The sequence below is a fragment of the Panthera leo genome, chromosome D1, assembly GCF_018350215.1.
Source record: "Panthera leo isolate Ple1 chromosome D1, P.leo_Ple1_pat1.1, whole genome shotgun sequence".
Classification (NCBI taxonomy): Eukaryota; Metazoa; Chordata; class Mammalia; order Carnivora; family Felidae; genus Panthera; species Panthera leo.
The window spans coordinates 60,973,248-60,988,199 of NC_056688.1; the positions used below are offsets into that span (position 1 = coordinate 60,973,248).

Sequence of the window (14,952 nt, forward strand, 5' to 3'; positions counted from 1 at the left end):
TCCTGAGTGGTACTGTAGTGTAGAGGCAGTCTATTTTACTCAATCAGTCTAGACTTATTTCTTTCTCCTTTAGCTGGTCATAAGTAACTATTATGGGACAATAGATGTGACTTGAGGGAGAAGTGAAGGTATTAGGAGTGATAGTCGATGTGGCGACCTGGAACACTGGCTTGTGCTTGTGTCTTCTGGCCCCACTTGTCCCTGATCCAAGGTAAATGATTCCCATCTTATAATGAACTGGGATGGACCACATATTTTTCTTGATCTCACAGAATTTGGGGAATCATGGGTAGTCTGGCCAAATAGTCACATTTTGTTCCATGGGCTGGTGTTCTGTATCTCTGTACCTACCAGGGTCAAGTAAAATAACAACAAAAAAATTGTTAATATTTTGTTTGTTTTCATTTGCCTAAGAATTACTATTTATATTCATTACCAGATCAGCTTAGAAGTTTCTTTAGATGAATAAGAAAATTGTGTCTGTTTCCAAAATAAAGTACATGGGAAGAGAGAATTTTCTCCTTGATATTACGAGCAAAATACCTTCTTAAGGCTCTCAATGACTTATTGTGGAGGGAAGACAAAGGAACATATTCAGTACATTATTTCATTAACGGGTGCCTGGGTGACTCGGTTGGTTGAATATTGAAACCTTGACATGATCTCATGGTTCATGTCAAGCCATGCTGAATGTTGAAATCTTGGTCATGATCTCATGGTTCATGGATTCCAAGCCCTGCACTGGGCTTTGCACTGACAGTACAGAACCTGTTTGAGATTCTCTCTCTCTTCTTCTCTCTCTGGCCTTCCCTCACTTATGTGAGTTCCCTCTCCTCTCTCAAAGGAGATAAACATAAAAAATATATATTTCAATAAGTGGGTAAGGGAAAACATAAGGTAGAAACCTTGTTTCTCTACTACTAAAAAAAAAAAAAAAAATACATGAAAAAGTGAACAAGGATCCCAGCAACCCAGACCATCTGACAAACCCTTCTAACCCATTCTCTACACTGTCCAGTAATTAACATATTTAAACATGAACCTTTGCCAACTCATCTAAGATTCCTAAAAATGCATCAGCCTTGGTAGTAGAACTCACTGAAACCTGGTAAATCCTAATGATATCTAAAGTACAGCAAGCTAGAGGAAGAAGATCCCAGTTGGATGGGATGAGTAGGAAGGGCAAGTGGTCTCTTGCAGGTTGGAGAATGTTGCCTGCAGTAAATTCTGCTGCTGCACATGCTAGGTCCTTGCTAGACTGTGAACCACAGGGAAAGACCACGAACAGAGTTGGAGTCCACAGGCCTCAGGCATGTAGCTCCCAAAGCTCAACCACTTCTCCTCAGGCTGGCTTCACAGAGCAGATCCCCACCACGCCCAGGACTGAGGGTGTGCTGGCACACTAACACCTCATTTGGGGGCAGAAACATGCAACTCATACTGCTTATCCTCCATGGCTCCCATTTTCTATCACCTGTTTTAGAGATGTTCAATGCCTTGCATGAACATAGCATAGTAAGTTTCCTTATTGACCCTCAACATAAATACTGCAACATTGTATGTTTGCTGAGAGAGTGTAAGGAAGGTCTCGGAAAGCAAGCTGACAGCCCAAGGCCTGTGGAAATAAAAGGGGCCATAGCTGGGGGGAATAGCTCATCAAAGGACTGCTTTGGGGGAAATCCTTTCATACACTACTAAAAGGAGAGTCCAAACACGTCAACTCTCCCGGGACTCCTCCTCCCTTTACTGGGGATTATAGACAATGAAGTAGGGTCGGGAAAGGGAACAACAGGAGGCTCCTGGCAGGAGAAACAGCTCTAAGAATGGTGGCCAGAAAGAGTTTCTGGAGAGACAGGAGGCTGGCACAGACATGAAAGGAAAAGGTGGGGGTGAGTGCAACAGGAGAGTGACAACAGGACAGGAGAGTGACAACACAGACAAGGCCAGAGCCAGAAAAGGAGTGGCTCAAGAATAAAAGGAACTATTTTCCTCCTAAACACGAGTGTTTCTTGCACTAGGACAACTTGGACTTCACCAATGCCTAGCTTCACGGGGCGTGCAGTTTGACTCATGGTACAAAACAATTGTGAACCTGTGCTATACCCCCGGGCTACTTTCCAAGACAGCTACAGGAAACCTGCCTTGCTATAAAACTGAGTCCCATTTCTTTTTAGTCCCTCTCTGCCTTACTTCTTTCCAACTTCCTGCCTTCCTGGGGCTTCTCACCGGGTCAGATGCTGAGGGCCAGGGATGAGGACCCAGGGCTACATCCAACACCGGCCCACACAGGGAGACAGGGCCACGCGGTCAGCCGGGGATAGCAGGGTCGTCCAAGAAGGGCTTGCCTCAGAGTGGACAGAGAGGACCCGATTCTTGGCTTCGAGATTCCTCAAGCCACCCTCACTTGCCTGCAGGATCCGGGACTGCACCGCCTCCGCTGTCTCTCCACTGTTTGCAGGTGCCCCTTCCCTGCCTCTGGAATCTTTCCAGCCAGGGACTTCCAGGAAGCACTAAGGCAGCCAGGCCTCGCCCCTCTTTCGGCCGCCCCTCCCATTGGTGGAGAGGACCATTTCCCAGCCAATCACTTGCCCGAACACCTGACTCCACCCCTCAATCCCAGGCTGGGGATCTGTGATTGGCCAGACTGGAAGAGCTCTCGCCCCTCCCACCTCAGTAAATTCTGTTGGCGTGGGGCCGGAAGAAGCACCTGAGTAGGGTGCTCTATTCTTCTGAGGGGAGGATGCCCTGTCCCTGGAAACTCAGGTTGGCTTCAGAAACTGCCGCTGCTACTGGTTTTTGTTAGTTTTAATGGTGTATATTTTTTTCTGCACGTGGCATGGCTTTTCTCAAGTATTACAGAGATCTACAATGTGATTCTCTTGTTGGAATTAACCATAAATTCCACATGATATCTTTCCACTGGTAATATTATAACAGCCTAGAGACTGCCAGGTCCATGGCCTAAACCCTCAGGCTGTGTACACTGCAGCCAAGACCTGCTTCGTAACTCTTTCTTGCTTTAAACCTAACCCGAAGGTTAAAGTCTTTTGTGTGACTTGATAAATGGTTTGCAGAAAGAATTCCACCTGCAAAATATATTGTCTCAAGCACATGAAAAAGTATACCATGAATCGTGCTTAATTTTTGTAATGGAAAATGTCAGTTTCAAACATTTATCCTTAATTTGAGAACATGTCTGAGACAAACAGCCTCTTCAAAAACTCGCTGTTGAAATAATCCACTTAATATTCAGAAGGTTTATTTCCCACTCTTTCGAACACATGTGTCTTACCAAGGCCGCCAACAAACTTTTCAATTATGGCTCAACTAATCTTTTAACATGAACCAAGATGACATCCTCCGTTGAAAATTTTGGGATGGGTATCGAGGAGGGCACCTTTTGGGATGAGCACTGGGTGTTGTATGGAAACCAATTTGACAATAAATTTCATATATTGAAAAAAATAAATAATCACAACAACAAAAATAAATAAAAGAAAAAAAAAGAAAATTTTGGGCATGACTGTATTTATATTATGTTGTTGTTTTCCTTGTGAGTGTGCACTATTTATTAACTTTCTTTCTGATAGGATTGAAAAATAACGCATCTGCCAGATCAATATCTACATGTCATGTAGCTGAAAAATCCAGCCAAAACCAACTTCTGGCATAGCAGTTGCAATTGGTACCATTAATTGCTTGTGTTTTCAATAGTTCACTGACCCACTATCTATCTCCAATATTTGCTTAAACAGAGACAAAACATGTAGTTATGTTATACTATATATACTATACTATATATAATATATTTTTCTATATATATTGCATACTATATATATTTATATATATTGTATTATATATTATATACAATATATATGTATATATATTATTATGTATTGTATTATACTGTATATAATATATTTTAATATATAAAATATTCTGTAATACCTTACATGGGTGCATAGTTGGCATAAAATATTCTGTAATACCTTACATGGGTGCATAGTGCATTTACTGGCATTGCAGAGTCTCTCTACTCTATCATGTACATCTCTCTCAGCATTTTTGTACAATTGCATTTCTAGTGCTTTATTTCAGTCAGTATGGATCATCATTTTTCCAAGCTTCCAAGAGCCAAATTAGCAACATATTGGCACCATTTCCCAAGGTTCTTGGGAAAAAGTTAAGTCTTCTGTCATAAGGGATTGCTCTCATATAAACAAACTTTCTCCATCTGACTTTTAGTCCCCCCATTGTTGTTGTTGTCATTTTATTTTCTTTTTGTGTTTTAAGCTGAATTTTCAAAATTTTCAGATTTTCCAACTCAGATGTCTCCATTTTACACCTCCATGCCCCACTCTTTCCAAAACAGGAGATGGAACTTAGCATAGAAGACTTACAAGGTTTGAGAATTTTGCCTTCCCTGGAGCTTCACTACTCCTAGAAGTTCTCTGCTCTCCACGTATTTTAGGTGAGTGCTGATTGCATTCTTCCAAGGATGTCCTCTCTTCTTCCAGCTTTATCTTAAATTAGTGGTTAAAAATGGTCTCATTTCATTGTCCTTCTCTATTGCATCAGTGGCCCTCAGACATGCAATTCTGTGGTTCTAAGGATTAATGTGTTTGGTTTGTGTAGCCTTCCCCAAATGCATTTGTTACAACTCTCTCTTTTGTCCATGTTGTTCCCAACACACTGTTATTGTATCTGTCCTTAAATAACTTGAGCTTTTCTCTACCTCCAGGTTTTGTTAACTTGAGCTTTTCTCTACCTCCAGGTTTTTGTTTTGTTTTGTTTTTTACTTACTCTTATCCTTTCCATAGATTTTTCTCTCTCCAGCTTTTCAAAAAAATGCTTCCATTATATTATAGATCGCTGCTGATGGATAATCTGATCATACTATCTAAAGTAGCCCCCATTCAGAGTGGCTCAGTTGTGTAAGCAACCGGCTCTTGGTTTCTGCTCAGGTCATGATCTCATGACTCATGGGATCCAGCCACACATTGGGCCCCACACCAACAGCATAGAGCCTGCTTAGGATTCTCTCTGTCCTTCTCTCTGTGCCCCTCCCCTACTCATGCATGTGTGATCTCTCTCTCAAAATAAACAAACATTAAAAAAAGTAGTCTCGGGGCGCCTGGGTGGCTTGGTCGGTTAAGCGTCCGACTTCGGCTCAGGTCATGATCTCACAGTCTGTGAGTTTGAGCCCTGCGTCGGGCTCTGTGCTGACAGCTCAGAGGCTGGAGCCTGTTTCAGATTCTGTGTCTCCCTCTCTCTGTGACCCTCCCCCATTCATGCTCTGTCTCTCTCTGTCTCAAAAATAAATAAGGGTTAAAAAAAAATTTTTTTTAATAAAAAAAAATAAAAATAAAAAAAAAGTAGTCTCATCCTTTGTTCTCTCAGAGCATCTCATCCATTTTTATAACACATTTTCAGAATGCAAAATTCTTCACTCAACTTACGAGTTACATAGTTTATTTTATGTAATTTCCCAAATGCTCTCTCTCCATTAGATCAACATTTTATGAAACCCATCTGCTTCATAGCAGACTTGTTTTTTTACTACATCCTCAGCACCTACTACCATGCCTACATTAGAGCAGAATTCTAGTGTGCATTCATTGAACGAATCTTCTTTGATTGAATACCTGGCTGACCTATTGTGTGATAGGTAGCCTAGGCTCCTGACTACTCCAGAATAAGTGTTGCCATTGATCTATAAATAATTGAAATTATTTCTTCAATATTAACTAAAACTCACACCAAAACCCAAAAACCAAAAACAAAACAAAAATCCTCAAACAACAAAATACTTTACCTATGAGAATGGGATCATGAGCCAAAGTCGTCACTTTTATATTAAGCAGAACAGTGTAGACTTAGAATAAACATGAATATGAAGATGCTTCTGAGGGTATCAGTCTGTTTTTTCTAACTGGACTCTTTTCCTCTTTAATTTCTTTTCCTTTCTATGTTCACTGGCAAATTTTCATCATTTTTTAAATCAGAATTAATAAATATAGACACCTAAACAGTGAAGTTATTTCCAATTTACCCATCTGATTCCAACTTAAACACTTGTCCAGAAAGAAGAAATAAAAAATTCAAGGTTAAAAGTGACACGATACTTAATAAATAGACATTGAGAGAGGTATTCTAGCCACAGAAGAAATTGCTAACCTATGCTATTAAAGGCTAATTTTGAACATTATCAGGAATACAATAGATCATAAAGAAACTATAATCTTTATATCACATACCCATAATAACTTACCCTACAAAATAGTCCATATAAATATGAGTATTGAACTTCAAAAAAAGAAAAGAGGTATATCACAGTCAAGAGTAGCTAGAAAAATGAATTATAAGAAAATACCATAACAGAATATTTCTCTATTTAAAATAATAGATAAGGAGCAGATGGGATTAGAATATGCAAGATCATCAAATGGGAGAGGGGGCTATAAATATTTTCAAAGAATCAACTGAGTCAATTTGAACCACACTGAAGAAACAGATAAAAGAATGGTAAGACAGTTTTTGATATCATCAGGTCTTCTGGAAGAGTGTTTTTAGGAAGAGATTTCATTTAAAAACTTTAAAAGAATTTTAGCTAGACAGAGTGAAATGAGAATATGTTGCCGAAAATTCCAGGAAGAACTCTAGAAGGAACATCATGAGAGTTTCTTCATCTGTTCAGAAAATTTGGTCAAAATCATCCAGATCTCCAGGATTGCAAATTTAAAATGCCTTCAGTCTTAGTGTTCAAGAGATATAAATAATCCCATCAATTAAGACCTACAAATGTACAGCATCACAATGAAAGTCAGAGATAATGAGTCAATAAAACACCTCTGATAAAGGAGATAAGACTGAACAACAGGATAGTCTTGTGGCAGCAAACATAGTAGATAAGACCACATAATAGTGGATATATTACATTATCAGGGAAATATATTAAGAATATATCATTTAAATCAGCCACCTTCCAAGCAGTTCTCCTGAGAACAAAATCTAGTCAATGCTAATTAATACTTTAAATATTAAAAATAGAAGATATAGGGATTCAGGCTTTTAGAAAGAGGGTTAATATTTTTCCCCCATGTAAGTAAATGAATCTTAACAAAAGAATAGTTGATGAGGTTGTTGTTTCAGAATTTGTGAGAAGTAAAAGCTTGGAGGAATCGATCTCTGATCGTCTTGGTTCTTATAGATCATTCACCATGGATGGAGCAAGGAGGTAGATGCTAGCCACAAAGATGTGAATATGAGGAGCCATATGGCCACCAAATCTGTGAGTGAGGAAGGAGAAAAAGGCTGGAGCATAGACCACTAAGATCACACACACACATGAGATCCACATGTTTCCAAGGTCTTGAGCTTAGCACCTTTGGATGGAAGATGGAAGACAGTGTAAAGGATGATAACATAGGAACGTAGGATTAATATGAAATCTAAACCTCCAGCAAGGAAGGCAGCAGTCAGCCTGCAGATTCTGCAGATCCTTGTGTCTTCACAAGGTAGCCTGATTAGAGCCATAAATTCACAGTAAGTGTGAGAGATGACAGTAGTTCTGCAGTAAGGAAGCCACTGAGGCATGAAGGGTTGAGGACTGAAGAGCAAACCCCCATGGAGAGAAATCAAGTTCTTGATGACTCTATGTGTCAGGATAGCAAAATGTCTCAGAGGATCACAGATTGCCATATACCAGTCAAAGGCCATGGCCAAGATAAACCCTGAGGCCATGTTGCATAGTGAATGAATGAGAAACACTTGTGTGAGTGTTCTTCAAAATAGATCTCCCTACCATGGAGCCAAAAAATGCTGAGGATCTGGGCACAGTGGTGATGGAGATGAACAAGTCAGCCACAGAGAGCATACAGAGGAAGAAGTACATGGGGTCATGCAGGTTGGAATCTGTTCTGACAATAAAGAGAAGAATTACCCAGCAGAGCACTCAGGTAGATAGGCAGAAGGGCCATGAGAGCAAAGTGTGAATGGCCTCCATCCCTAGAAGGCCAAGGAGAAGAAAGGTACTGGGGTGGAAATTGGTATTATTTGACAATGACATGATGAAAACCCCTGGCTCCACTCAGTCGTGAGATGGTGCTGAGTCTTTCATACTCATTTGTCCATTCATTCTCTTCTGCCTTTATTTTCATTTATATAAAAGCCTTGGCGATGTTTTATACCCCAAGGATACAGTGATAAGTAGGACTGATCCCTAGCTTTAGATATTAGCATTCTAATAGTGGAGAAACCTATGCAAACCAAGGATTAAATTCCCAAGTGAACAATTCAGTGAAAGTTATATGAATAAACAGGGAGACTTATTCCACTTGTATGAGCCAGAAGATTCATAGTGAAGATGCTTAGTCTTGGTTCTGAAGCATATTGGACCTTTAAAATTAAGAGAAAACTATGACTACAATAAAGTTCACAGTCAGAAGACATCAGTGCCTCCACTGAGATTAAAGAATCTTCTTTTGCGGGGTGCCTGGGTGGATCAGTCGGTTATGCGTCCCGCTCCTGATTTTGGCACAAGTCATGATATCAGGGTTTGTGAGGGTGAGCCCATGTTGGGCTCTGTGCTTGACAGTGCAGAGCTTGCTTGGGATTCTCTCTCTTGCTCGCTCTCTCTCTGCCCCTCCCCTGCTCACATGCTCTCTCTGTCTCTCGAAATAAATAAATAAACTTAAAAAATAAAAAAATAACAATCTTCTTTTGTTTGTATGTGGGTGAATCTGGAGTAGGTTGTTTGAAACATAAGCTTTTATGTTTATTTATTTTTGAGAGAGAGAGAGCTCATATGATCAGTAGAAGGGCAGAGAGAGATAGAGGGGAGAGCGTGAAGGACAGAGGATCTGAAGCAGGATCTGGGCTGACATCCGAGAGCCCGATGTGGGGCTTGAACTCACAAGCATGTGAGATCATGACCTGAACCAGAGTCAGATGCTTAACTGACTGAGCCAGCCAGGCACTCCAAGACATAAGCTTTTGTCTATGGCTGCTTCCTCATGTTATCAAGCACAGAAGTGAAGCCATCAGGATACACTTTTAATTGATTAAAGACACTTTCTATGAATTAAACATTATGTGGTTGCCTAAAACATATCTTTTGTATACACCTCGGCATCATGAGAAGTCTGAAACATTACAAACCAATCTGTTAGCAGAGATTGGGAGTTGTAAATCCAGGGAGATAGAAACAAATATTGCTTCTTTATAACAATCCTGCATTTTTTTCCTATGTGAAAAAAAAAAGTTATGTGTTAGTGGTTTCTCACTAATTCGAACATGTTTTGTTTTCATTTTCATTCGCTTTAAACTGTTTTCTAATGTTTCTTTTGATTTCTTTGACCCACACACTATTTAGAAGTATGTTATTACTTTCCAAATATCTAGGGAGGGGGCTTCAAGGGAAATTGCTATTACTTTGGAATTATCATAGCAGAACTCTGACCTTAATTGTCTCACCCCAAATTAGAATTCATTTTTCCAGAACTGCTTCCAAGATATATTTGATGACAATGAAACTGTAGACTGAAGAGAACAGAGGATTGTTTCCTAAATTTCACCTGATTGCCCACTATGCTACATATAATTAGTATGTATTGATAAATAATATTAATTTCATGTATTCTAGATTCTTTTTCCAAGGAGTGAGAGCTATAAGAGTGACAGCAAAATGTCTTAAGCCAGGGCATATCTGCATCTATCTCCTTAAACTAAGCAAAAATGAGGAAATCAGGAGTTAATGAAATTAGAACCTGAGTTCTGAACCTAATCTCTAATTCCCAATAGCTTCTTTCTCTGACAGCATGGGCAGGCCATCCCCCTCTATGCCCTTGGGAACCTTTGATGTTAGGAAACATGTCTATAGCTGAGCTCATTTGGAAAAGCCATAAGTCATGAGAGAACTGAAGGTCTCCACAGGTGAGATGACTGCTCATCTTTATCCCCACAGAACCTCTGGTGAGGTAAGGCAATGCACAGTGGAGCTCACTTGTGTACAACTTCAGATGTTAGTCAGAACTCTTTAAAGCTCATTTTTTATGTGTCCTGTGTATTAATTATGAACTCCTTGGACTCCAGTCTTATTCTTTCGTACACACCTTTAAGGTGAAGTTGAGAGAGGATAAAGATACAGAAATAATAGAGTCAGCATCTTATCCTAATAGGACCTTGGGGTTATGTATTGATAAAGATTCTAATTTAATCAGGGATATGAGGGATATGAGGCTATTCTCACTGCAAAGACTCTGTATGGATGACATTCCTATTTCCCTAACTGTCACCATCAATTGCTTTCGTGGCCAAGAAGACAGATAGCAAGCATAAGAATCAAGAGAGGTTTCTCCCCTTTCCACCTATTTCCCTAGACTTTAATTTTTAAAGTAGTTTTAGATTGTCCTTGCCCAGCAACTATGCCACAGGTTATATGAAAAAAAATGGAAGAAAAATTTAGAGACTGTTTTCATATGATTTTTCATGTCTTTATTAAGATAGTGTTATATGTGGAAATTAAATAGCTCATATGAGTTTCTTCTTATGATCTCTTGTCTATAAGTTTACTAGTGACTTCGTGTTTCTCTTTGACTACAGCTTTGAATAGGTGGTGAAGGGGACTTGTGTAGTCAACAGCACAAGCACCGAATGTAAACTTCATGAAATAAGAATCATGGCGATGGGGTGCTAATCCAGACTCTCTTAATATATATACAAAGATTGTTGATTTCTGCGCTCCAAATGACACATCATGGTCTTCTTCAATGGTAGTAGCTACAGACCTTTTCTTCTGAGTGGTTTTCCTGGTCTGGAAGACTCACATCCAGTGATTTCCATTTTGTTTTGTGTCCTCTACCTGATTGCCCTAATGGGTAACGTCACCATCTTAGTGGTTATTAAAGTGGAACGGTCACTTCATACACCCATGTACTTTTTTCTCTCCATGCTGGCTGCTAGTGACCTTGGAATCTGTGCTACCACCCTGCCCACCCTGCTCAAGCTTTTCTGGTTTAATGTTCGGGAAATAGACTTTGATGCCTGCCTCATCCAGATGTTCTTTATCCATGTGTTTTCCTTAATGGAGTCAGGCATCCTCCTCACCATGGCTTTTGACCGCTATGTGGCCATCTCCAACCCACTCAGGTACACTACTGTTTTGACTGATTCTACCATTGCCAAGATAGGTGTGGGGCTTCTGCTACGGGCTGTGGCTGTCATCTTCCCAGGACCCTTTCTCATCAAACGACTGAGGTTTTGTAAGGCTAATGTGCTCTCCCACTCATACTGCCTGCACCCAGATATAATCAAGCTCTCTTGTTCTGACCACCGAATAAATAGCATCTATGGCCTCATCATCATTCTCATCACCTTTGGTGTGGACTCTGTACTCATTCTCCTATCTTATTTGAAAATCCTGATTACTGTGCTAGGCATTGCCTCCCGGGAAGAACAATTTAAGGCCCTTAACACTTGTGTCTCCCACATCTGTGCTGTGCTTCTGGTTTATGTCCCTATGCTGGGTGTATCCATTATCCATCGTTTTGGGAAACATGTTCCATCTATGGTGCACATTATCATGGGTTATATATACCTATTGATTCCTCCTGTTCTCAACCCTGTTGTATACTGTGTTAAAACCCGAGAGATACGTACCCGTATTCTAGGTAATCTACTGAAATTATAGCTGAAGTGCTTTAGAGTCACCTATTATTTCTAGAATAATCCTTATGAAATTAATTTCTAACTTGAGAAAATGAAATATATATCACTGAGAAACATTCATATGTTCACAATTCACATGTACATATTTTTCTCTCACTCTTCTGGAATTTTTGAAGATAGTATCAATATACTACGACTTTTCATTTCCCTCAAGTAACTCGACATAGATAGATGATAAATAATCATACAAATAAAGAGTGACTTCTCAATCATCTATATTGTCAGAAAGCTCCAATATCCATGGAAGTCAGTGGATTAGTTGGAAGATGTAAGATGCAAAGCATAAGGCATCCAGTAGAGGCCATGCTATCATCTGACTCCATGTAGTCTGCAATTTAACTTCTGATGACACCTCCCACAAATGTCTCTTCCATGATTTTTTACTATCCATCTTTGAAATTATATTTAATTTTGTCAGCTTTCACTTGTGAGAGATCCTTAAATATGACTTTACAAATGTATTAATCTATTTTACCATGCACAGGCCCAACTTCTTTGATATCTGCAGGCACACATGTAACATCTAGAAAACTAAACTAAAAATTTTAGCACAGACTGAAAACCTGACATGAACTGGTGTTTTGGCATGCCAGGTACTACTCTTTGTCTCATATTTTTTATTTGCTAATGAGTATTCTGCTTATTTGTGAAATTATGTAACTAAGCTTATATAAAAGTAGGCTATTGACTCTCAGTAGCTTTTGGAGAGTGTGCTGCTGAGAATATTTGATAGAGGACAGTTACTTTTATTTGAACAGCATCAACTTTAAATTGTTTTTGCCTCCAAGGAGTTATTAAAATAATGACAAAAAAAGAGAGAAATAACAGTGTTTCCAGTTGGTTGCATTTGCAGCATATCCTGCCAAGAATAAGACGGAAATATTTCATGAGTCAGGACATCAACTTCTTAGAGGCTATAGGGCCTTATATATTCCTCTATCTCAAGGTTTGCTGATTTCTATGGCTTTCCTATACCTACTGAAGAAAAACAAACAAACAAATTTCTACAAAATTATGTTTACAAAGATTTCCAGACAGGGGCACTTGGGTGGCTCAGTCAGTGAAGCGTTAGACTTCAGCTCAGGTCATGATCTTGTGGTTCCTGAATTTGAGCCCTGCATTGGGCTCTGTGCTGACAGCTCAGAGCCTGGAGCCTGTTTCAGATTCTGTGTTTCCCTCTCTCTCTGTCCCTCCCCTGCTCACTCTCTGTCTCTCTCTCTCAAAAATAAATAAAAAACATTAAAAAACCACAAAGATCTCTGGACATAAATGGGAATTTCATAGTATTTCTAAATGTATGGTAAAGTAGGACCTTGTAAATTTAACTATTGCCTCACCTGTGTCTGTAAACAACCTATTTCCAGCTGTAGACATTCCATTTAGACACTCTGGAAAGCCAATGAACGTTTCCTACCATTGTTATTTTTATTTTCTCATTTACCATTTTCATCTTTCATATAATTCCAGAACTCTTTATTTTTTAAACTAAATGCCTTTATCTTACCTGGGAAACAATTGTGTGTATGTGTGTGTGTGTGTGTGTGTGTGTGTAGAGTATCTGAATATTTCTTTCATTAAGACACAATACTTGTATCTTTCCCTGAGTATTCATACTAACAAGAAATACAGCATACATGTGATCTACAAAATATGTATCAGAAGAATAAAGAAATAAATATATGGTCGTATATTATTTGAGATATAAACCACAAAGTAGGCAAAAAAAAATCAAGGCCATGGTCTAAATAAGGAAAAATTACATAAATTTTCTGGGCAATAGAGAAAAGCAGTTTATTTCTTTTGGAGCAACTGGGACATTTGCGCTTAGACATGACTCTGAGATCAATGGCAAAGGTGAGGCTAAGACCTGTATTTGACCTGTAGGAAAATTCTAAATGAAGATCATATTATTGAACTCTACCTTGAATGTTCTTCAGTGGAAAATGTGGCTTAGTATTATATTATCCAGTGTTTTCTGACTGATAATTAATAATTTCTCAAGTCTGGTGGTGAGGTAGTTAATAGGTGTCAATAGAAGAATTTCAGGATAATTTCATATTGGTGAATTAAAATACATGACTTACTATATCCCTTTGAACTACGTACGAGGGTATGTAATTTCAGAGTTCAGGAGTACCTGAAGGCACAAATATAATTAATGTAAAAATAAGAATACATATGAAGACAAACTGCATTGATTTACATCTCTAACCACTGAGTAGCATCATAATTATGTATCTTCACTAAAGGAATGTTCTTAGCTTATTGGTATTCTCTTACCATTGCAATAAGTTGTCTCACTTCTCTGGATCATCAACATTCAATGAATTCATTTTTGTTTTTCTCTCAGGTAAGCATATACATGTAGACTCCTTTTAATTAATAATGTGTATATTTCCTTAATCTTATATATAATCTCCACTCAAAATTATGGTTAGTAATGACAGTTTTATTTACTCCTCTTCTAATTCAGGTGGTATATACCTAAACATGAACAGTTATTACTTGACCACTGGAAGCTGTTGTCTTGGTATTAGTTTATATATAGTACCAGGAATGATCAAATGATAGAACAGTATTGGAGTTGCCCATGAATTTTAACTGAAAGTTAGGCAAGCCAATAGCAGTCAACATCATCTCTTTCTCTTATTCTCCTCGGTAAATTGTGTAAAGAACATGGGAATCTGTGCTAAACCGTTCGGGGAATAAACAGCTGATTGCAGTGCCAACCTTGACGCAGGGGAACTTGACATAAGTGAAATCAACTTGCAGAAGTGGAAGTATCAGGGCACCTGGGTGGCTCAGTTGGTTAAGCCTCTGACTTAGACTCAGGTCAGGATCTCATGGTTCACAGGTTCAAGCCCTGCATAGGACTCTGTGCTGACAGCTCAGAGCCTGGAGCCTGCTTTGGATTCTCTGTCTCCCTTTCTCTCTGCCCCTCCCCCACTCATCCTCTTTCTCTCTCTCTCTCTCTCTCTCTCTCTCTCTCTCTTTCAAAAATAAACATTAAAAAAAGACTTCTACAAATATTGGGAATTATAAGGCATTTTAAAAGTATCATTCCCCCCTTCATTTTTTAATTTATTTTTTTGCCTTTAAACAAGTGTAGACCATGAACCAAGAAAATTCAGTTACATTTGCAAGGTATTTTTTGTACCACCCTATGCACAGCTATGTGCTAGATAATTTTAGAATTATAAGGAAAGATGGTTTTGTATACTGAAA

General features: G+C 38.9%; 1 protein-coding gene and 1 pseudogene across 1 annotated transcript; one reads left to right on the forward strand and one right to left on the reverse strand.

Moving 5' to 3' along the window:
• Positions 1 to 7,148: 7,148 nt before the first annotated feature.
• Positions 7,149 to 8,068, reverse strand: LOC122201216 (annotated as a pseudogene).
• Positions 8,069 to 10,756: 2,688 nt separating this feature from the next.
• LOC122200122 (olfactory receptor 51G2-like) lies at positions 10,757 to 11,689 on the forward strand. The gene has a single exon (XM_042905575.1). The coding sequence runs from the start codon at positions 10,757 to 10,759 to the stop codon at positions 11,687 to 11,689; it is 933 nt and encodes a 310-aa protein (XP_042761509.1).
• Positions 11,690 to 14,952: the final 3,263 nt, after the last annotated feature.

Bases quoted from the DNA above. Each gene is read 5' to 3' on its own strand.
- LOC122200122 (XM_042905575.1), top strand. From the start codon at position 10,757: ATGGTCTTCTTCAATGGTAGTAGCTACAGACCTTTTCTTCTGAGTGGT.